At 40.9% G+C, this 24,370-nt stretch overlaps 1 protein-coding gene across 1 annotated transcript in view; it reads left to right on the top strand.

The window, feature by feature from the left end:
• The first annotated feature begins 8,978 nt into the window (after window positions 1–8,978).
• Window positions 8,979–24,370, top strand: part of hdac5 (histone deacetylase 5) — a 67,108-nt gene continuing 51,716 nt past the window's right edge. Inside the window, exons 1-2 of the mRNA XM_063471174.1 lie at window positions 8,979–9,197; window positions 24,022–24,181. Coding sequence (XP_063327244.1) covers window positions 24,160–24,181 — 22 coding nt within the window. The 5' untranslated portion in view covers window positions 8,979–9,197; window positions 24,022–24,159. The remainder of the gene's footprint in view (window positions 9,198–24,021; window positions 24,182–24,370) is intronic.

Raw genomic sequence — 24,370 nt, forward strand, 5'->3', positions numbered from 1 at the left:
CAAATCATGCAGGTAATAACATCAGCTACAATATAACAGTGAGGCTCTGTGGCACTCTGTGTCGCTGTCAAATAATACTCCCAGTTTTTCCTGTTAGCTGTTGTTGGACGGCTGTGGCTCAGGAGCAAATGCTGCTGTTTAAATGTGATCATGAGTCATTGCTCTTGTCTAGTAAATTTTATCAGGAGTGAATATACGTTCTTGATAAACATCAGGAAAAGAGATTGAAATTTACTTCAAAGAGCCGAGCGTCACTCTGAAGCCTTATCCGTGTTGTCAGTTGGGAAAAGTGTCAACCTGTGGAGCTGTTGAAGTACAGTTTTACTCATGAAAAAAAAGGTTTAATATAGCTTTGATATTTAGTAGTCATCTTCATCTCATCAGTGTTACCGAGGCTGACTGAAGACAAGAAGGTCAGGCCAATAAATCCTTAGGATTAGTCACCACCAACACTCCTAAACTTCATAAATAGTAGCTGGCTGACTTTGTACTCAGACTAAAAAAACCCCAACATTATATGCTCTAATGATTTCCTGCAAAAATCACAGCATCATTTTGCTGTATTTTTTTTATTTTTTTAAACACAGTAATATTCTGTAAATAGCAATGCATTCTGGGAGCTTGTGGCTGTTTGGCCTTTAAATCACAATTACAGGCTCCACTGTAAATTTCACATTTACAGATGCACTCATTTCTAGTGGAATTGGACAAGCAGAAAAAAGGGGGAAAAAACAAAAACTATCAATTCAGGTGCACTTAAAATACAGCGTTTACTCCTGAAATGTAGTAAAGTACTGCGTTATTGCAATCACAGTAACATCCCTGCACTCTGCCTTCTTCTCCTCTTGAGGGCGCTGCTGTCTCGGATAATTCACCTTGTGATCGTGTGTTTAATGAGCAGCAGCCAAATCCTTGATGGTGTTGATCTTGGGGGTCTGGGGAGTTGTTAAGGGACAACAATAGATGACAGAAAATTCCAGGGGAGTATCCATCCTCCACGACGAGGTCTAATGTCTGCGTATACTCAATATTATCCAAACGTCCAGCTGCACTGTAACACAGGATGTGTTAAACTCACGTGTTTCTCAGGTGTGTGTGTGCCTAAAGCCTTACGCTGTCACCTTTTTTTAGAAGAAGGAAAGAGAACAGTTTGTCAAGGATATCTTCATTAATGTCAGAAATGGGTGGCTACAGCCGTGTGTGTGTGTGTGTGTGTGTGTGTGTGTGTGTGTGTGTGTGTGTGTGTGTGTGTGTGTGTGTGTGTGTGTGTGTGTGTGTGTGTGTGCGTGCTCTCTTTTTCAGTCTGACATTTCTGATTTCTCCTGTGACTCACAGGAGGCTGACTCACCACTGCTCCTTTTGCGTAAGTGTGTGTGTGTGTGTGTGTGTGTGTGTGTGTGTGTGTGTGCGCGCCACATATTGACATGCTGTTTATTAATCTGTCCTCAACAGCCCCCATCCCCTTCCTTTCTTTTCATCTTTTAATGTCTTCTAACTTTTAATGACACCCATGTGCCCAGTTCTCCCCCTCTTCTTTCACTCTAATAATAAAGTCTCTTTGGCCCTCCTTCAGTATGAATAGATTTTTTCTTTTTTTTCCTACGGCTGTGGGTTTGAACCTGTCACATTTCTATTACTCTAAGATTGTACTTCCACCCACTGGTGCTGTATGATGTCACAATTAAAGAAACACTCGCCCGTAAAGCTCACTTTTTCATTTCATAAAACTATGTTAAATACTTTTAGTTGCTTTCTTGTCTAAATGAGAATATTAATACCACTGGAGCATTCTACTCATTTAAAGCTTTGGATATTTACTCATGGACTTTACTGGATTATGTTTAATGATTCAGAGTTGAAAATAATCCTTATTCAAGCTCTCAACTGTATTTAGTAATTCTGGTTCTTGACAAAGACTTACATTGTATCTCTTCTTCTCTGCTGCAGATTTCTCCCGTGTGTGTCAGATCTCTGCTGTGTATTTTTGGATATTACGCCTGCCCCTGACCTTTGCAACACTCACCTGGATACCTCTGTCAAACTCGTTCTCTGTTTGTTGTAAATAAACCCTTTACCTTTTACCTGTTGTCCTCTCCTGCATTTTGGTCTAGTGAAACTTAGCAGGCCTTGGTGCAGTCCCTCAATTTATTACTGTCTGAACAAGCTGTTTCGTTTACCTTTGCCTTTGGCTAGCTTTCTTCTGATTGGTTAGCCCCAGTAAACAGAAAGTTTGAACAGTATGTGGGTGGGGCTTCTGTTCTCATAAATGACTGTATTAGGGTCAAAAGTAAAAAAACAAACAAACAAACAAACTCTTAAACCAATACTACTTTTACCCTTTCAGTAACTATATTGAATGAGTAAATGTAAATAGTTTTTTATTCTATCTGGGCACTCAAAGCGTTTTATACAAAATGCCTCATTCACCCATTCATACAAGCATTTTTTTTTTCTATGCCAAAGTCCTTTCTGAAGTGTGGAGCAGCCAGGTATTGATCTAAGGATCTAAGGCCCTGCCTTAGAGATGGGATGAGGAGCTTGGTAATTTGGGAGGGGCTCAGAGTACAGCCAGTTATGGTCATTCAGGCAACTAGTATGCCTCCTTCACAGCTCCTAGGTGAGGTTTTTCAGGTATGCCCAACTGAGAGAAGGCCGAAGGCTCGACCTAGGACCCGCTGCAGATGTTACGTCGATTGACTGGCTCAGTCCTCCACCTCAGTGTCCTCCAGTAAGAGCTGGAGGAGCTGGTCGGGTGAGAGGGATCTCCGCTTAGACTGCTGCCCTTGTGACCCCAACCCTGATAAATAATTCTTGTACTCTATATTGCCAAAAGAATTTGCTCGTCTGCCTTCACATGCATATGAATTTCAGTGACATCCCATTTTAATCCATTGGATTTAATATGCTGTTGGCCCACCATTTGCAGCTACAACAGCTTCAACTCTTCTGGGAAGGCTTTCCACAAGGTTTAGAAGAATGTTTCATGGGCGTTTTCTTCTTCCAGAAAGTGAGGTTACACACTTGATGATGGATGAGAAGGCCTGGCTCAGTTTCCGCTCTAAATCATCTCAAAGGTGCTCTATTGGGTAGCGGTCACTGTGCAGTCAAGTTCTTCTACACCAAACTTGCTCATTAAAGGTTCCAACAAAGTTGGGACATGAAATTGTCCAAAATGTTCTGGTGTACTGATGTATAAAGCGTTCCTTTAACTGGAATTAAGGGGCCAAGCCCAACTCCCGAGAAACAACCCCACACCATAATCCCCTCTCCACCAAACTTCACACTTCGCACAGTGCAGTCAGGTAAGTAACATTCTCCTGACAACCACCAAATCTAGTCTTGTCCATTGCATTGCCAGACAAAGAAGTGTGATTTGTCACTCCAGAGAACAAATCTCCAATGCTCTAGAGTCCAATGGTGGCAAGCTCTTGGATGAAGCTGCTTGGCCATGGAAACCCATTCCATTAAGCGCTCTACGCACTGTTAATTTACTACATAACAGTGTGTAGGTGTGATACACATTTTACTTTCACTGATGCACCTCATTCATTTTAGCTTTATTTAAATTCATTTCATGACTCGTCAGAGGGAGAACATAAAAGGAGGGGATAAGAAAATATGTGGAGAGTAATCGGAAGCAATGACACGACCTTTGACATCCATGTATACCAACCAATCAATAGCCTTCTCTTCCATAAACCCCTCCAATCAGCACAGTTCCTTAAAAATACCCACGAGGCACCTGTGGAGTAGCCTGAGCGAGGACAGCATCTCCATGGCAACAACATCATTACCAGAATAGCTCTTTACTTCTCTATTTCTGTCTCTCCATTTTCTCCGACCTTTCATTGCAACCCATCCTTTCTCCTCTTTTTGTCTTAATGCACATTCTTTCTCCTCTCCTCCTCATGTCCTCCTCAACCCTCTCCTCCATTTCCCACCTTCTTTCCTTTTTTGTCCTTTCTACCCCATCTCTCTCCAAACCTTCTTTCCTCCCTCATTTTTTTTGCCCAGTCTCCATTTTTTATTCCGTCCACCTCCTCCGCATGTATCTATTTAGCATTTTCACATTGTGCAAAGAGAGAATATATTTATAGCCTCAGCTATGATTCCTCCTCTCCTCTCTTTTTGTTTACTGTGAATGAAAGTGAGATTCTGCTGCGTTTCTTCTGAGCTCTCCGGTTAAATCTGACAGTTGTTTTCACCTGTTTACATCAGACTAATTGCTTTTTTTAAAGTCAGATTTTGACAAATTTGAACTGAAGTGCTCCTGCATTACTGATATGCAGGACTTTGACTCTGATTGGCCTAATATTAGAAATTTGGTGTCCATTATGATGCATTACTACATCTTATCCATGCCACCATATGTTTAGTGGGCTACAGTGAGATTCAGAAATGCCTAAAAAAATGGCAACATTTTCATGTACCTCTGCACACTTGACATGACTGACATGATTGAAGTGCTGTCCTCAATGAAGGTAGTTATAATAATAATAATGAGAAAAAGAACTATTGTGTCTTATTGTAACAAGGTATCCTTTTCAGTGAATGATTGTCTGAACTCAGCAGAACATGGACATCACAAAATGCTAAGCTTGCTCCCTAAAATAATTTGGTAGGCCTTCACTACAGTTGCCTTCAGTTATTGCTAACTTATGGGTTTTCTGCCATCAGATTAGTCTACAGTAAGTAATATAATGCTCAGATGAATTGAGTTCAGGTTCCTTAATTTCCCATTTGAGAACATTCCATTACCTTGTTTTGAGTCACTTTTACAGTTCATTTTGTCCATGTGTACTGTGATGTAGTGTCAAATGTTCTGCAGTTTTACTAAATCTCAGCACAGAGTATAGCTTTATTTGCTTCAGAATCTACCCTGTTACTTATCAGCAGTCACACCATCACTAAACAGCAGTGACCCATTTCATTTGGTAACCAAATGTGTCAATGCCACAACACTGCCTATGGACAGGCCTAAAGACTACGCTGTTCTGGACAGAGATCTCAGATGTCGTTCCTGGGATCTGCTGGAGCCACTCACCCAGTTTTGGAGGTCAATGCCCTGAGTGCTCAGATTACCATGGGGACCACTGCTGCCTCCACATTTTCTCTAGCTCCTCTCTCAGTCCCTGCTATTTCTCGTGCCTCTTGTGGTCCTTTTCACATATGTTGCTATCATTTAGTATAGTTACATCTATCACTAAGGCTTGCTTCCTCTGCTTGTCCACCACTATGATGTCAGGTTGGTTAGCCGTCACCATTTGTTCTTCTGTACCTGGAAGACCCAAAGGATCTTAGCTTGGTCATTCTCAACCACCTTAGGGGCTGTATCCCACTTTGACCTGGTGACTTCCAGGCCAGCCTTGGCACAGATGTTCCTGTATACTATGCTAGCCACTTGGTTATGGTATCCCATGTATACCCTGCCTGCTAGCATATTGCACCCTTCCATAATGTGATGGATTCTTACACACTACACCTGGAATCTGGCTTGGTGTAGACCCCATCCTCTATCGATCTTGTTCTTAGAGCTTGTTCCTGTGTTGCCATGATTAGTGCCTCTATGGTGTCTTTCAGTCCAGTTTTTACAGCTATTGGTGTTGGTAGCCATTTTCCAATATCAGCCACTTCTTCTACCTGCAAATAGTAGGCTCAGCAAGAGCCTGTTCTTCCATGATGGTTCCTCTTTTTGCTCCTTTTCTTTCTCTTATTTCTGCCTCCTGAGGTATTCACTAAGCACATTATTGGATGGATCTTTGTTGTTTCATCCTGGATCATAGTTCTGACACTCACTGGAACTTGGGCTCCTTCCTTCCACTTAACGTACAGTATCAGGGTGGTGAACTTGGGCTGAAACCCTCCATGCATTCCAGTCTTGATGTCAGTGGCTTCTATCTTCTTCTTTGGCCAGCTTATAACCTCAGCAAGGTATCTAAAGACTGGCATGGCATAGGTGTTGATTGCACGGATCTTATTCTTCCCATTCAGCTGACTCCTCAGGACTTGCTTTATTCTCTGCAGGTATTTGGTGGTTGCTGCTTTGCTTTCCTAGTGGCCTTTTCATGGTTCCTATTTGCCTGTGGGATTCCAAGGTACTTGTAGTTATACTTTCGCCAATAGGTGTGAATCATGACAGGGCCTGGTGCTGTCCAACTCTTCATACTTGAGACTCAAGACAGTTCTTGGATGTAAGCCAGTTCTTGGCTTACTGGATCCTGTTCAGGGAGGTTGCTGTGGTCTGTTCTTAGATCCACTAGCAACTGAGTATTGATGTGTTGCATCCTCTCTTCCATATATCCTTACAGTATTGCTCAGTCTCCAGGCTTAGTGGCATTGTTCTTATATTGTTTCCCTGCCACTGAGAGTATACTTTGGATGGTTCAGTGGAGGACATCTGTTTGTTTTTTTTAATCCTAGCTACTATTTCTCTGGTATACTTTTTCGGGTGGTTAGCCAAGACTATGAGTCTTTGCTTGGCAGTTTCTAAGGTCTCAGGTATGGCCAGCTTGTTGTATTTCTTAAGCAAGCCGTTCTGATAGTTGGCTAACTTCCCTCTGTACGAACCTTGAGTTTGGCCTCTAGTCTCCCTTTTCAAGGAGAGTACTGCTCCTTGTCCTTGTTCATGTTGTAGTCAAACATCTCGGGAGTCACTGTTGCCATGGTGTCGATCATCTAGCTGGTTTCAGTGATGATCGCAGTAGAGATTGTAATGCTGCATTCATATCTTCTAGTAGACGTTCAGAAGGTGCTTTCTTTAGTCTTTGTAGTTAACCACAAGGGCCAGGTTTCCAGCTTAGCCACAATTTTCTTTTTCAGGTCAGCTGCTCTTGCATTCGATACCTACAACACACCAGGTGTTCTTGGGGCTTGGTATCCAATCTAGAGGGTGGGGATGATATATATATATATATATATATATATTGTCCTTGTTCCCAGAGAGGGTGATATATACATACATATATCACCCTCTCTGGGAGAGGGCGATATATCATCATCCTGGCTCCTCCTTGCATTTGTATTGAACCTCATCAATCTTTAGTTATGACAGCTATTGCTTCTTCCGATTGGAACACTGAGCTACACTTAGTGTTTCAATGTTAGTCTAGATGTTGGGTGTCAAAGAATGCAAAGATCCCACATACTCTTCAAGTAACCACTTTTGTTGGGATTACATGTGTAGTAGCATTCCAAAAGTTGCCTATTCCCATCCCTTGTCTACTTATGCTTTAATCGTTCCAGTAGCCCACTTCTCATTAGTGTATCCTGGTTCTTTATCACCTGGCCCAAACCAGGGCCACATCTGAGCCATTATGGCTTCAGCTATATGTCTCTCGCTCAGATTCCGATGTAGGCTTTGATAGCATGGGCGTAGCCTGAGGACCCTTATTGGATCTATGCTCTGGATGTATGTCCTAGTGTATATACATATATAAAGGCTTTTTCTTAATTTGAGCACTCAAAGCATTTTCTTACTACAAGTCTTATTTTCCCATTCAAGCACTTTGCCTAACATTTACACTCACACACAAACTGCTGCACACAATAGGACAAGACAAAGATTATGCCATTCATAATAATTTTTACCAAAACACTTTTTATTGTTAACAGCTCTGTTGGAAATGCACTTTGTTTCTGAGTTTTGCTGTGTTTATAAAGTCTGTAAATCACCAATCACTTAAAAACAAATTAAACGACGAGCTGAGAAATGAATGGTGGCACATCATGGATGTGTAGCTGACAGATCTGCAGCAACTGTTTGATGCTATCATATCAATATTGACCCAAACCTCACAGGAATGTTTCCAGAACCATGTTTAATGTATGCCACAAAGACTTAAGGTAGTTCTGAAGGCAAAAAGGGTCTAACCTGGTATTAGCATGGTGTAACTAACAGTGAGCAGTCAGTGTAAAACAGCTATAAACTGTGAATCTATAATTTACAACATATTGATGTTGTAAATTATATATGCTGTCGCAAACACAGTGCATTGAGTATAATTATATGTATAATTAGTGTTGTATGATGTGGTAAAAAAAACAAACAAACAAAAAAACCCCAAGAAGCTGAAAAAAAAAACTTATCAAAGAGCAATTCAATTCAATTCAATTTTATTTATACAGCGCCAAATCACAACAAAAGTCGCCTCAAGGCGCTTTATATTGTACAGTAGATCGCACAATAATAAATACACTGGATGGCAAAGTGGTGCAGTGGCCTTACCTCACAGCAAGGAGGTCCTGTTTTGAATTTAGCCCAAAACCTTTCTGTGTGGTGTTTCCATGTTCTCCCTGTGACTGTAAGACTTGTGGTTGTCTGCCTCTCAGTTAGCCCTGCAACAGATTGGACACATCTTATGACAGGGATGCGCTCCAGTACAAGTAGACACTTGGTAATGTATTCCAAGTTTCTACTTGAATCCTGGTCTCCTGGATGTGAAAATACTATCAAATCACTAAGAGTTGTTATTAACCTTTTATAGAACTTCTTCAAACATGTCTGGATTTTAAAGCGACTTCTGTGAAATCAAATGGCTAGCTTAGTGTAATCGCCATACTAGAGCTCTAAAGAAATAACAAAAAAGGCCCTGCAGTGTGATAGTAGAGAGTTTGCTCATGAATAAAGCAAAAAATATTCATAGATGATAAGAATCTTAGCACTCTTCACAAGTTCATAAACCTGGCAGTCAGCTCATTTATTGCTCATGAACTGCGCAACTAAAGGGAATACTCTTAGAAAGTCTTTCCTGTGTTATCTGTTGCTCGAAAGTAAGACGCTGTCCGGTTGCCTGCACTAACGAATAATATCTGGCAAAGTAAGGTGAAGCAGGCAAACAAGCCAAACTTTACGTCTGTCTGTCTACCTCTGCCTTGTCTGTCTGCCTCCATTGGTTTCTATTGAGTCTATTTTTAGCCCTAGCAGACTGGTCACGTGGCAAGAGGAGGACGTCAATAATGTTGTTGTTGGTGGTGGGAGAAAGAGCGAGAGAGAGGGAGAGAGGCAGACGGTAAATATGGAGGAGGTGAAGCGGTAGGAGGTGAGACGCGTACCGCTTGTTAAACTACGCGTTTTCGTGTGAAATAGAAGCGCAAAGGAGCTCCACGGAGGGACACACCGTGCCTCGGCAGAAACCAAAGCCGGGAGGAAGCGACCTCTGCGCTAATACACATTCCAAGAGGAGCCGCCGACATCCACGGTACAGTGGGGTTTTATCAGAGAGAGAGAAAGCGGGAGAGAGGGAGAGCGCGAGCGAGAGATTGAGGCGCGTGCGTGTGTGCGTGACCGTCCAAGAACATTATGCGTAGACATTTATTTGATCTTATTTTGCTGCAGAGCTAAGATGTGACATTTTGTGCTTTTGCTATAACGTTGTCCTCACTTCTGCCGTACAGTTAACGTATAGGCTAACTTGGAAACTGTGTAGTTAGTGCTAAGGCTAGCTAAAATACACAAGCTCACACCTGACAGATACAACAGCTAACTAGCTAGCAAACAGGTAACTGTTATTACAGCTTCATACAGGCACTAGCGGCGTGCCAGGAGTGACATGATAGCTTCTAGCTAACTAGTACAGAACAAACAGCTGACAACCACAAGTTAATAAACTAAGAGCTAGCAGTGGGCACCAATTAACTACAAATATGGTGGTTTTACTTGCCAGGGGCTACCAATGAAGAACATAACAGCTGCTACTAGTAGCTGTTATGGGTACCACTACCACTGCTGGTATGAAGTCTTCACACGCATTCAGACACTAACTTATGTTGAGGCTGTCCAGTTTTTCCCCTGAATCTTATTGCATCTGCAGTGCCATTAAAGCATCATTGTCGAGTTATATACTGCCTAAAAATGTCTAATTTGTATGTGCATTTTTGCCATCTTGCTGCAGTTCAGGAGTTGTGTCATCTCATGATTAATGACTCCTTATTATGGAGCTCACTGAATTACTCATTAGGCAATAGAAGGAGCATAAAAACAAGACAGTGTAAGACCAGTCAGTTTAAGAATAAGAGGGGTAAGTAAAGTTGGTAGAAAGTCACATGTGAAAATCACAAGCAAGCAAGCCTCAGCTCTTAACCTGTAAGTCTCTGCAGTGAGAATACAGGATGGAAAGTCAAGTGTGCTCTAAATCAAGCTAGTCACCAGACTTGTCCGACAGGGGTTTTGCTTTATTATTAGCATTAACAAATAGTCATAACCTGCTTACATCTTATAAACCTTACTTATAGTTTACATTTAACAACAACATGCTAACTAAAAGCATACAATGAAGTAATATCATAACAATATGGCTCTAAAGGGCTCTAAAGTAAATATAGAAGTAATTCAAGTAATTTACATTAAAATGTTAAAGCTCACACATCTCTGTAAAGTGCTTTTCATATGGCACTATTTCTGTTATTTTGCTTACCTAATGCTAACTGCGTCTGAGATTTTAAGCAGAACCTTACAAGACTCATGGAGATTTCAATTAACCTGATAACTTGCAAGTTGCAAAGTTGCAAGTGAAGCGCCTCATAAGTCGAATCTGGAGTGTTCAGTCCTTCTCGCTTCCCTTTTTTGGATCAAGAGGCAGCTTTGTTATGTTTGGCAGCCCATGTAATCATTGATGTTATGGAAGTATCACATACTCAAGATTTATAATACTACACTGGATCCATACAAACAAAATATGGTTACATTACAGAAGTAATATTCAGTGCTGATTTCTAATGTCTGCTTTACCTTTTAGTCCCAGTAGTGCTAATGTAAAAATCGCAGACCAGGGTCTGGTTGCAGCAATATTACAAAACTTATTTGTGAATATTTATGTTTGAAAAAATTGCAACACTTTATAGCAAACATAATAAAATCACCCTAATGCTGATAAAATATCATAGTTCTGTCAGTAAAAAGCATCATATTTATGTTTTTCTGTAATGTGATGGGACATCTTGTTATATCGTCACCAGTCTGTGTTTGTAGGGGAGTCTGTCGTAGGTTGTAGGGGAACTCTTACATTTAAAAAAACAAAACAAGCATACGTCACATGTCCCAAACAGAGCGCCACAAATACACACCCAACAAGCTAACCTGCAGCCACACTTTCTTCTCACCCCTGAGCTGGCTGTAGCAGATATGCTGCCCCCACTCTGAGCCTGGTTCTGTTGGAGGTCCCCTGCTGTCAGAGTTCTTCTTCCCCACAGTTGGTCATAGCACTGCATTATAGGCATGCCACAATACCTGAACGTTTGCAGTCTTTGCCAATACCAGCAGAATTACAAGATTCTTGATACCTAATCTGAAAACAAAACAAAGCCAGTATCTCATCTATTTAAACTCTTTCATTAAAAAGTGATTTTAAATCACTTACACGATCCTGGCAGACCATTTATTTAAAATGTCAATGATATATTCTGTTGAGAAGACATAGATGGTTTCACATCTGTCTCAAACAAAATGGTAATGTATTTTTGAGGATAACACAAGACAGATAATACTTTGGATGTTGGTAATATGAACTGAAACTTGTTCACCTTGAATTGTTTGAACAGATCTGAATGCTGATCTTTCAGGTGCTTTGCTAAATTAGAAGCATTTCATTCCTTTCTCCAAAAAACACAGTAGGATTGTTTGCATACTGCCTTGTGTCAGTTAGCATGTCCTGGTCAACCACTTCCAACACAAAGTACTTTTATGCCTGACTGTTTTTCTTATCAATGAGGCAGGGCAGAGATATTGAGGTAGTTACTCTAGTCGCCATGTTTTTTTTTGTTTTGCTTGTGGGTCTCCTTTGTTTTCGGTATGTAAAGTTAGACAAGTGTCCCCACTGGCTTTGGTACATACGCTGCCTATGGTTTCTATGGAGCTAAAACAAAAACTAGTACTTTTATATTAATGTGAAAGCCAAAATGACAATCAGTCATCGTGTATGGAATTCTCTGAACATCAAGGTTTTAGTTTCCTTTTTGCAAAATAAGACGACCACAGTCTGTCTTTATTATTAGATTTGTAATCCCGCCTCCTTGCATCTCTGCTGGAATGTTAGTGATTTGCAGTTTGACTAGATGACAGTGTCTTTGTCTACTTTTATTTGCCCTCTGGCAATATTAAACCTTAATCTATTTCAAACAAAGAATAATCTGAAGAAATTGAGGTTGTATTGGACAGTAGCACTCATCACTAATGCTTGTGACCAGTATGACTAGGGACTCATCTGCAAATCATGCAGGTCGGTTATGGTGATAAAAATCCAAAAGCTTTGCCAAAACTACTTGAAAAGGGATTAAAGTTCATTGCACTGATCCTGCATGGTTCTGCTGAGTATTGGTCCTACTCCCAAGTGGGAGCACAAATTTGTGCGTCAGCATCAGCTGTTGTGAAAACACCTAGAGGCTGAGTTGTTTGGCCATAGATCATCCAGCAACTCAAAGCACAGGCTGAGGTAGAACACATTTCACGGGTAGGGATGCACGTCACAAGGACTGAATAGTAGCAGTACTGGTAATGCTTATCTGTATTAACTCTTATCAGTACTCTTATTCTTCCTTAGTTTAATGATTCAAATTCATATAATTGCTCTATTCATAACTGGACCCCACAATGCCCCTTATTCATTTACTTCATAAAAACTGCTACATGATCATAGCTTCCTCTTAATTGGTGTTTCCTGGAAGACATAAAAAAAATGATAACAGGTTGATATAGGGCTTCATTTTTTTTTTTACATGTATTCAATCTCTGTGTGAGAGAGAGATCAACCAATGACTGGCTTTCTATTTTAAAAGCCATTGGTAAAGGAAAAACAACATTCACAGAGAGGCTAGTGTGTTAAGAGCAGTGAGTGAAGGAATAAGTTCAGGTCACACAGATAACACGGCACATGTATGAAAGTCTTTGAAGCGGATGTTTTCATCTATATACATGGTTTACTTCCAGGGATTTTTGTGAAAATTCTCCCTGTTAACCCATCATTTGGGTTAATGGGCCTTTAGACGATGGACAGTTGCCACAGTGTGTTTGAGTGTGGACAGAAAAATCACTTCCCTAAAGAATGAAAAAAAGTTTTATTGGTTCTGTTAATGGTCATTGATCAAACCCGGGACACTCATGCTACCATAAGATGTTTTTTTTAATTGTTACCATGCTACCTGTCTTTGGTTAGTACTATTTTGTTAGTTACTAGTTATTGGTGAGGTCATGTCTTTTATAGCTTGGGGTAAACTGCACACAGTGATGTTGCAATAATGATGGATTCATTATTACTGCTGATGGTGGCTTTGAATTTTAGACTTTTAACAGCAGTAAAATAAAGAAATCCAAACCGTCTAAGGTCTAAGTCTAAAGAATCTAAGGGTACTGAAGGCCCAGCACATCTATAGGTAATTTAGAATCATCAGTTAACCTATCCCCACTAACTGCATGTCTTTGGACTGTGGGAGGAAGCCGGAGTAGCCAGAGAGAAACTACGCAAACACAGGGTCTGTGTGTGTATTCATGAGGTCATATCGGCCAGTCCTAGGTAAGACTGAAAAGGTGCTATATGTAAGGTGAGGTTATTTAACTTCTGCCAGTCTTGTTTTGCTGTTGTTACCTAAAACAGCCTAGCAGTAGTAGTAGTATAGGACAATGATTGGTTTGACAATAAACACTTAGCTTAAGGCCTGTCATTATGGATTTGCATTCTCCTGAGAATCCAAGGTAACTGGATGCCATACAGGCAATTATACATACTGCCTGTATTTAACTGCTCTGCTCTAAGAGTGTATTGAAACTCTTGACTGCTACTGTAGGTAATATGCATAATTACCCATTATATCTGATTTGTAGATGTTCACGAAGAGTTTGTAACAACCCCAAGGGTAATACAAGGAACAAGCAAGAATTTTCTTTATCATCACAATATTTTAAAAACCTTAAACCTAATAAGTGGTTGTGCTATTCTTGGCAGCATTTGCGATAACTGGCAATGAGTCTTTCACATCACCATGGAGGAATTTTGGCCTGCATCTTTGCACATATATTTAATTCAGTCACATTGGAGGGTTTTTGAGGAAGAAGGGCCTGTTCGTGCCAAAGCATCTCAGTGTGATTTAGGTCTGGACTTTGACTGGGCTGCATCCATACTGGAAGTGAATGTCAGTGATGTCATGACCAGAGACTGTAGAAAGTGAATGATGTTTAGCGACTTCAGGTGACTGCTGGTCATATGAAGTGAGCAGGATGCAACATAAACTTTCCTCAACTTCCAGCTGAGCAACTGAAGCGACTACCACTGAGAGTATAGCTGGTTGAAATGTGACCTGGTAGTAAAAACATTAGAGAGTTACCAAGGCAACCGGAGGCTTTAATGTCCACAGGTGACCGGCAGTCAGCTTCAAAACAATGTGTGAATCAGTTGCAGTGTGGGAACAGCCTTGAACTGCGCTTTGTTTGACAGCTCTGATAAACTCAGCATAGCATCACATGAACTAGTTCCTCCCCTGCCGCAGGTTCTGGTTAGAGCGACCCTCCACCTCACAGCACATTTTCATTGCAGACTGCTGGATGACAGTCTGAAAACTGTGACTTGATGATCCTGCAAGCAGGGAAATGTGACACTGGATGGGGCGGTGCTGGCTAGTTAGCAGGGACTGAACTTTCAAACTAGTAAGGCAATTGTCTCAGACTGAGAAAAGTCTATGTGTAAGTCACTGAATATATATTAAAATGTGTTTAGTAAATATTAGCAGAGCTTTTCTTCATTCGGTGATGCAAGTCTGTAATGTAATTAGAGATGGCACGATACCACTTTTTTATGTCCGATACCGATACCGATATCATAAATTTGGATATCTGCCGATACCGATATTAATCCGATATAGTGTGTTTTTTAATCAATAAAACTGTTTTTTTTTATATCTTGCTGCATTTTGTATAAGTTCATACTCAAGTTTAAATAAACAACAACACTAAAGCTATTCTGTTATACCTGTATGTAAAAAATACACTGCACCCAAAATATTTCATAGTTCAGCAATACTGATCAATCTAATAAACTTAAACCTACTCCATCCTTCCTATTCTGGTATTTTAAAGAGTACTTAGCAGAAATATTAAGCAACCTAACTAATAGGGTTGCAAACTCCCAGCAAAAAAAAAAAAAAAGGGAACCACCCCCACCCTCCACCTCATGATGCTTAATCGACGTAATCAACTTTAATTTGATGCAGTGTGAAAAAAATGCACAGAAATAAATTATTTTTCAAGAATAATTAAATATATTCAACATCTTTCTTCTACAGAATTGCAGACTGCACAGATGGTACTTTCCCAAAGGAAAAAGTACTATAGCTTACTAGGGTATATTAGACTTAACAGTTACTATATACAGTAATGGACTTCTATACATTTTACATCAGATTAAAACTTTGGGTGTAAGATTCAGATAATTATTTATTAAAAGCTAGACATTTTAAATGAGAATAAGAAAGATAAGTATGTCTTTGTGCCCCCTTTTCCCTGTTAATGCCCTATCGGCCCCCCTGGCTAAACTTTGCTAGATCCGCCCCTGCACAGTTACCAGCCGTCAGCTACGTAGAAAAGGATCCTGGTCTAGAAAGTAATATTAAATAAATTCTAACAACAGCTTATCGAGGTTAAACGTGCTGCTGTTGTTCAGCCGCTGGTTTCCTCTTTCTGGTGCAAAGTGGGCCAAAAACAAAGAAGAGAGACGGACTCGCGACAGAAAAGCCGATCAGCTGATCATTAAGCAGTTTCACGATTGAAGTAGCAGCAAGAGAGGGAGAGAGAAGAGGCTCCGTATATCGGTTGTTAAGCTTAACGTAGGTACGCTTTACAAACATTCAGTGATGAACTTACACACTTGCTTTACTTCTCTCTGGGATAACTTCCTCGGAGATGAAATGCTGGATTGCTAGCAAGGCTACAAATAAACACAGCCGCTCTATCACGTGAGCACACTGCTTCGACGTGCTACGGTTACAAGCCGAGTTACGTCGTGTCGCAAGTTTTGTGAGGTGCTTTTTTGATATTTAATGGATCGGATTACATTTTTTATTTTCTCGCCGATATCCGATCCAGTAATTTAGGTCAGTATCGGACCGATACCGATACTTAATATCGGATCGGTCCATCTCTAAATGTAATGGTATTAAAGTCTCAGTTAGATATACAAGTAGCTCTGACTCAGTTACTCAGATCAGAACAAAACAGAATAGTGATTTGGCTTAAATGATATCGATTATCTGCCTTCATGTTTGGTTAGAATTTGTTACACTTTGTGAATTCTACCATCATGTTAGCAGATATTTCTTCCGTCCTTCCTCCAAAGTCAAGAGGTCAGATCTTGGAGGTAAAGGGCCAGCCTTTTAGTTATGTAAGAGTGATAATCATCTGCCATTCATTTTGACCTCCAGTGATCATAATAATTGGATTCTTGCTCTGTTATGTTACTCTGTCTCATTGCCTTCCAACTTTGATGCTTCTCGCTTTCTATTTCTAGAGCTTTCAACCACTTCAGAGCCTTCTTTAGTGACAGGTTGTTGTGATGATTACGTCTCTCTGTAAGGGCCCTGCAGTGAACCCAGCAGTTTGTCAACACTGTAACAAATTCAATTCAGTTTTATTTATACAGCGGCAAATCACGACAACAGTCACCTCAAGGTGCTTTATATTGTAAGGTAGATCCTACAATAATACATACAGAGAAAAACCCAATAATCATATGACCCCCTATGAGCAAGCACTTTGGCGACAGTGGAAAAGAAAAACTGCCTTTTAAAAAGGCCTGGCAGAACCAGGCTCAGGGAGAGGCGGGGCCATCTGCTGCAACTGGTTGGGTTGAGAGAAGGAAGACAGGATAGAAGACATGCTGTGGAAGAGAGCCAGAGATTAATAACAAGTATGATTCAATATCATTCAAGTAGGTCACAAAATAGCAGTCAGGGTTTGTTGTTTTTGTTCTGCTGGACAGTGTAACACTGAGTGAAGCAGAGGAATATAGAGAATTATCTTGATAACACTCGAAGGAGGAATGACTAATGGTTGTATAAATGTGTGATTATGGTGTTTGTCCCTGTCGTGTTCAGGTTAGGACTAGTTATTATGTTAAGAGATAGAAAAGCTGTAAAGCATCAGTTTTGTAACAGTCAGGATGTTTGCGCATTATTAACTCCCTGAGGATTAAAAGCTAGTCGCTGAAGCTTTAACAGTTATTTTAAATATGTGATGATACAGTAAGGTCACTTTGGTAAAGACAGCTACAGCATGTGTGTGTTTGCGCGTTGGAGTTGCTGTCTCCTTTCTCCTTGAATGTGCTGGACTCAAGGCGGGGGGGGCGGGCAGTGGGGCCGGTGTTAAATGCTGTCATGGTCCAGCAGTTTGGTGTGTGTGACAGAGAACAGGTGAGAGCAAGCAGGACAAAGAAATCCTGCAAGAGATCGCCTCTGACATTAGCTCCACATCCTGCTCCCCCTGTCTCCCTTGCTCAGGCTTGCTGTTTGTTTAGGGAAGAGGCGTTCAGGTGAACCGTTACCACGGCACCCAGCTCCGTGGTTGCCAGGCAGCACTTCCTGCTCCTCTCCAGGTTGGGAGGGGCCAGGTATTTTAGGAAATCATAGTGTGAAGAGGAGGAGGAGGAGGTGGCAGAGTGAGAAACAGAGTAATTTATGTTTCTTGGTTTTCTGGCAACATTTGGACACTGAAGCAGCAGCTTCTGCTCTTCTGTTTTCACGTATTTCCTCTTTCTTTCTCCCGACCTCCCCATGCGTGTGTATGTGTGTGTGTGTGTGCATGTTATTAGGCTAATGGAGTAGTTGGCCAGCAGGTTAGTCTGTCATGGCTAGTTAGCTCTTTAGCCTGAGTACAGACACACACACATACACACTCACTGAGGCACGCAGACATGCTGACACCCACAGCGTTTCATCCCATTATATAGGCCCTGACACTGACATCCTGTGACTTCTTTCAGGAATTAGCGAAGTTGGAGGAGAGCTGCAAAGGCAGCTTTCCTCCAGTCGGACAGCAGCCAGTAACACAGTCAGTCCCAAGCTAATTATAGGCTAAAATGTTTCACTTGTTGTGTTTGATTTCTGATATTGTCGAACTGTCGTGTGTTACACAAGCTTTGCAATAATTCTCGTTTTGCCTGTCAGCACATCCCGTTCCTCCATAAAAGTCCACATTCATTCCCCACCAGGGCTGTGGGAGGGTTCACTTCACCTTTATCTATTTGTTTAGTTTATTAAATCCAATTATAATAGAAAGCTAAAGGAGATCCATCTGATTATTTTTAAGTTGAATAAATCCACTGTTCTTCCAGGCTGGGACTAATCGTATTAAATAATTGTGACCCTCTGACTAATTATTTTCACACTTACGGCACTAATTGTTTGGACTTAATGCGAGAGCTAATTATACAGAGTTACAGTTTTCTGAAAGTAAACTAAAAGGAAAATAAACAACGACACAGAACAAAGTTAACATAATAGGTGAGAACCGGGGCCCCCGCAGAGTGCGAGCCGTCGCTTTTCTTTTTTCATTCCTGGCCTGTTTTCTCTCCACTGTCTGACACTTTTTTTTTTTTGCAGTGTGCACGGTCGTTATTAGTAAGTAACACCAGCCTACCTCTGTGTAAATAGGCAGCTCATTATTATCATTTGCATTGTTGTGCTTTCAGTTGTGATTAAAGAAGTGCACCTGTGTTGCAGCACAGCAGTAGTTTGGTGTTGCGTAGCGGTCCTTGTGAGCTGTGAGTGTTTTTAACGTGTCCAACAGGACAACGTGTTTCAGAGCTGGAAAAGCGCAGCTGCTCCTGCTAATTTCAACAATAGCTCTGTTCATTTCTGCCTCTCAGCGAGGTCCCATGTGCACCAGCAAACCCAGGACCTGGCTCATTAATGCTGTTAATTACACCTGTGTTTTTCCTCTTTTAACATGTTTACATATCTGCCGGGAAATGGTCCGTCCACAGCTGCATTATCGTAAATGCACTCATTTTGTTTCAAAATCAGTGAATGCGACAAACTAGTGTTTGCTATCAGTAACGTCGGTTACATTTGTGTCGTATTGTTGACAGTAAGAGCAACAGTGACTTTATTTGGAGCTCATATGATTGTTCTTCAGCAGCTTCTCTGGGAAACATCTGTTCCTCTAGCTGATCTCCGCTGTGTTGTAGTGCTAGGTCAGTATGTTGAGTTCCTTTTTAACACTTAATAACTGCTTAAAAAGTCTGAACTAAAAATCACAAACATACAGGTCGTATTTCTTAAATATGCTGAAGCTATTCAGTCGGTGGGATTGTTAAGGTGGTAGAGGAAAATGACAGATGAATGATTTATTTCCTCATGATTTATGTCTCAGTTTTGTGCTCAGCTCTGCTGTTTTCTTCAGTGGTATTTCATTTTTCAGCTTCCAGAGCTGAAAACGCCTGCTCCTTTAATGGCCACTTGAGGCTGGCTCCAAAAGCGAGTCAGTCCCTGTAGACCAGCGGTCCCCAACCCCTGGGCCTCGGACCGGTACCGGTCCGTGAGTTGTTTGGTACCGGGCCGCGAGAGTTGAGGCTCAGGTGTGAAATGTATGGTTTTCAGGGTTTTTATCGGTTTTCAGCGTTATTTTGTTATCGTTTTTATCGTTAACTCGGTTTTCCTGGGTCTTTTCACGTGTGTTATGAATAAATCTTCTTTTTTTCGGTACCGGTACTAGTTTTATTTTGTTTTATTTATCCGCGACACCTTAAAGGCCGGTCCGTGAAAATATTGTCAGGCATAAACCGGTCCGTGGCGCAAAAAAGGTTGGGGACCGCTGCCGTAGACTTCCATCATAAAGTAGCCAACTTTACAGCATTAAAAACATATTTTTTTGGGTGGTTTTGGCTTCTGTGCTTAATTTCCCTTTTCACACAAATCTGGTTGAATTTTTAAATGTATATTTTTATAAGTCATCAGTAGTTAGTGGTGTGGCTGCTTTGACTGACAGGTGTGCAACGCAGGCAGCAGTAGGTGGTGTCTGCTTGGCCTCTCCTTTCTTTGTTATTAATCTGGACCTCTTTACTTTGGGTGTGCTGTTTGAGGATTTTAATGTATTTCTAATGGATTACACGACTAAAGTATAGATTGCTGTGTGGTAAAGGTTCACAGAGGGCGGAGACTGCGCGAGCTGTCATAGTCTGAGAACTGGGGTACACCCTGGATAGTTCATCAGCCTATCAGGACTAACACAGAGAGGCAGAAACTATGACCAGTTTAGCATCAGCTTTTAATCTAACAGGCATGTCTTTGGGCTGTGGGAGGAACCTGGAAAGAACCCATGCAGACACAGGGAGAGTGTGAAAAGTGCTGGCAAACAGCTTCAAAGCACTGTATAAGAACCAGTCCATTTACTATTTACCATTTACCAGTTCAATTAGTTCAGTTTTATTTATATGGCGCCAAATCACAACAACAATAATACAAGAAAACAGAGAAAACCCCAACAATCAGATGACCCCCTGTGATCAAACACTGTGGTGACTGTGGGAAAGAAAAACTCCCTTTTAACAGGAAGAATCCTCCAGTAGAACCAGGCTCAGGGAGCGGAGGCCATCTGCTGCCACAGGTTGGGGGTGAGGGCAGGAAGACAGGATGAAGAACTGCTGTGGAAGAGAGGCAGACATTAATAGTAACTAATGATTAAATGCGTGGTTTCAAGTCTAATCTTAAAAGTAGAGAAGGTATCTGTCTCCTGACTCCAAATAAAAAGAGCTTTTAAAAACCTTCTTGTTGTGAAAACTAATGCTCCGCTGGGCCACCAGTTATTCCAGTTTAATGTGTATTCCCAGCCAGTCTCCAGTTCCAAGTACTAACCAGGCCTGACCCCGTCTGACATCACATGAGCTCAGATGCAGCCTGGTTGTGCTTGCGTTTTCTTCTTGTTAAAAGAGAGTTTTTCCTTCTCCAAGTGCTTGCTTGTTGTTGGGCTTTTCTCTGTAATATTGCAGGGTCTTTACAATATAAAGCGCCTTGAGGCGACTGTTGCTGTGACTTGGTGCTATATAAATGAATTAAATTGAATTTGTGGGCATACGTAGGCACGCATATGTAGGCTTGTTTTTACCTGCATCTGAAAGCAGTCCAGTGTACTTTCAACCAGTCAAAGCCATTATATTGTACATACAGGTTAGTTGACTACATGTGTTGAAAAGGTTTATTTTGAGCCGATTCAGCTGCATCTACAGGCGAGTAAATGTTGGATGTAGGTGACATTATGACAGTGATGAAGAATCCACCCACGCTGAGATGTCCCCCTCCATCAGTTAAAAGCATTAATCGACTGCTATCAGTGTTTGGGCTGAGAGCCAGCAGTCCTCACACAGCTGCCGCCACGGCTGCTCTATGTCGGTGTGTGTGTGATGTGTCCAAGAACAAATGAGTGTGTGTGTGGTTTGAGTGACACAAAAAGAATGGAGGAGGTGTAGGGAATGGAAGATAAATACATTACTTTAAATCACATTACAGCTAAGTAGCCAAGGACTTAGCTGCAACACTTAGACACACACACACCTATTACACACTTTATTGGGAACTATTTAGGGTGTCAGTATGTTTTCCATAAACCCTTTTTCAGTACAAAACCAGTAGGTGGAGCCAGAGGATCAAGCAGCATCAGTGAGCCTCGGGTTTTCTCTGTGTTTAAAATAATAAAACAAAACAAATGTGCTCATTATTCTAGATCAGAACACAGTCTGACATATAGCCAGTGTGAATGTCATCATATCAGACTGTACTTCATGATTCTTTGTGATGTTATTGTCATATCTAGAGCAGGAATGTGAAACTAGTTTTATATTGTGGGCCACAGACTGCAGGACCAATGAAACAGCTTTTTCTGTCAGTGTAGAGAAACGTAACTGAACATTTAATGCCTGCAATGTTTTAATGTAAGACAAACAAAGTGTGATTTCAACTGCACGTCTCAGTTTCTTTACATGATAAATGTGTGAAAAGAGAAAATGTATAAAGTTTTGTTAATTCACAGATTTTTTTTTTTACATTTAAAAAAAATGTGGACCCACTATAATAAAAGCAGAAATTTCTGTAGTAGATAGTGGAAAAAGTCTTCTGTCATTTGATTATTTTTCTGTGACTTTGGTGTAGTATGAATGGGTGGACTCTTTATCAGCAGGAAAACCTATAAAACTTGTGACAGTTCAGCTATGCACTGGTTCATATTGTCCAAAGCCTTCCAGCGGTCCAGATTGGAGTCTTTGCCGGGCCAATTGTGGCCCCCAGGCCTTATATTTGGCAAAAGTGCATAGAGGTGACGGGAGAATCTGTCACAAAAACTGAAGATTTTATTACTACATGTATTGCTAGCGTTTGTAAGAATAAGACATAGTCTATATAAGTAGCTAAAGCTTGTAAACAGTAGTAAGTGAATGCTGCATCCTGAAGGTATTGCTGCTAGAAAGAGACACAGAGGACAAGGAATGGCAGCTTTCAGTAAAACATAAAATGAAAGCTTGTGGAAAAGTGTACCAGCAGCTTGTGTGCATAAAGATAGATTTTATTTGAACTACTTCTGTATTCATTTGTGCTATTGATGAATGGCTTTTATTGGTGTAAAGATTGAGATTTCATTTTAATATTTCAGTTAATCCACAGATAATACAACATGTACAGTTGGGCCCAGAAATGTGAAACCGTATCAAAAACATCTGGAGGTATTTGTTGGTTAGCAGTTCAAACCTGTGTTACCTCCCTTTACTCTTTGTCATTGAAGCTGTTTTCAGATGAGGGCAGATTAGGACATAAAGTACATCAACCTGTAGCCATATTAAACTTCAGGCACAGCTGTATTATATGGCTTTGGCAATTTTGGGGATGCGAGGTATCGGTACTAAGAGAGGTCAGACTTTCTCGCCATCAAAACATGACAGGACTGGATCAGTAACTAAGGTTATCTTAGTAACTAAGATAAACCTGAACTTTACAGCAGATGATGGAATCCTGTTTTCTGATGATTGACAGAATTTGTTGCAGCAAGAGTAGAATATAGGTAAAAAGACATGAAAGAAATGACACGGCAGATTAAATCAGTAAGGAAATATGATGGAGGAAATATTAAAGTCTTTTGATTTGGATTCCTGCAGTGCATCCTGATCAAGGAGAAGTAGCATTTCATACTTCATCTTTGTGGAGAAGGATTCACAGCAGGATAATGAGCCCAAACAGACCTCAGAGCTTTGGAGAACACCAGAAAAGACCTCAGACTTCTGCCTGTCATGGACTTTACTCTGAAGCTCAAATCAAAATCACGATTAATTGAACATTTTACCATCATTTTAATGAATAAATACTTATTATTTCGCACAAAGACACACACACACAAGCTGCTCAGGTTGTGCTGTCGGCTCAGTGTTTGAGTTTTCCTCATGATACTTTTTCCTCTAGTGTGTTTTAAAGGGGACAGTACATAACGGAAGTAATAATAACTGAAACAACAAAAAACAAATAACCAACATGTATAAAATGTTCTGAATGTCAGTTTTGATTCGTTTTTTGAACAACTGCCCAGCACTGCCTAAACCCTACTGAACATTAATGGGACCAGTTGAAGCTTTACAGACATCACCAGTAGCTGCAGTAACCTGGATTATTGGACGTGAGCAAGTGCTATAAAAGGCTGTCAAATAGGGAGATTTCAGAGATTTAACTCAACACTAAAATGTTTAAGCTGGCATCATTGTTTTGAATGAAATATTTTATTGACATGTGCCAATAGAAACATCTTCACAGGCATTCTCAGGCTTTTGGATGCATCTGTGAAAAGTAGTGAAATAAAGAACTCCAACTATACTGTGGCTCTGTCTTGACCTCTGGCAGACAGAAGAACAGAAGCCAAGAGAAGCATGCTAATCTTTGCAGTTAACTGTCGAGCAGGATCAAATCAACCTGCAGTCCCAGTTTGTCTGCTACGCTGTGACTGGGCTGTAGCTGTTTGGTTGGGGTGTTGGTTGTTTTGAGTGTGAATGCTGAAAAATGCAATTTTGTCTTTTGCAGAAAGACGTCGAGAAGAAGGTCTGAATCATCCGTCTGTCCTTCTACACATGGCCGACTCAGAGGACCCGCTTTAACCCACACACACACGTACACACACACAGTGGAAGGGCAGGGGAAAGAAGTCCAGGTTCAGCCATCATGAATTCATCACACCCCTCAGGTAAGTCTTCTTCAAACAGCGTGATATGTAATTAGTTAACAGTGGTCCTGAATCCTGGAAGCGTAAAACTGCCCAGTTTGGACTGGTGAATGTTCTTATTGCTGACGTTGGATTCATTTTTTCATGCAGTGTTTGTGTTTAATGTGTCAAAGTTCTAAGCTCCCAGATGAATCCATATGAGCAATGCAA

The sequence above is a fragment of the Pelmatolapia mariae genome, linkage group LG4 (assembly GCF_036321145.2).
Source record: "Pelmatolapia mariae isolate MD_Pm_ZW linkage group LG4, Pm_UMD_F_2, whole genome shotgun sequence".
Classification (NCBI taxonomy): Eukaryota; Metazoa; Chordata; class Actinopteri; order Cichliformes; family Cichlidae; genus Pelmatolapia; species Pelmatolapia mariae.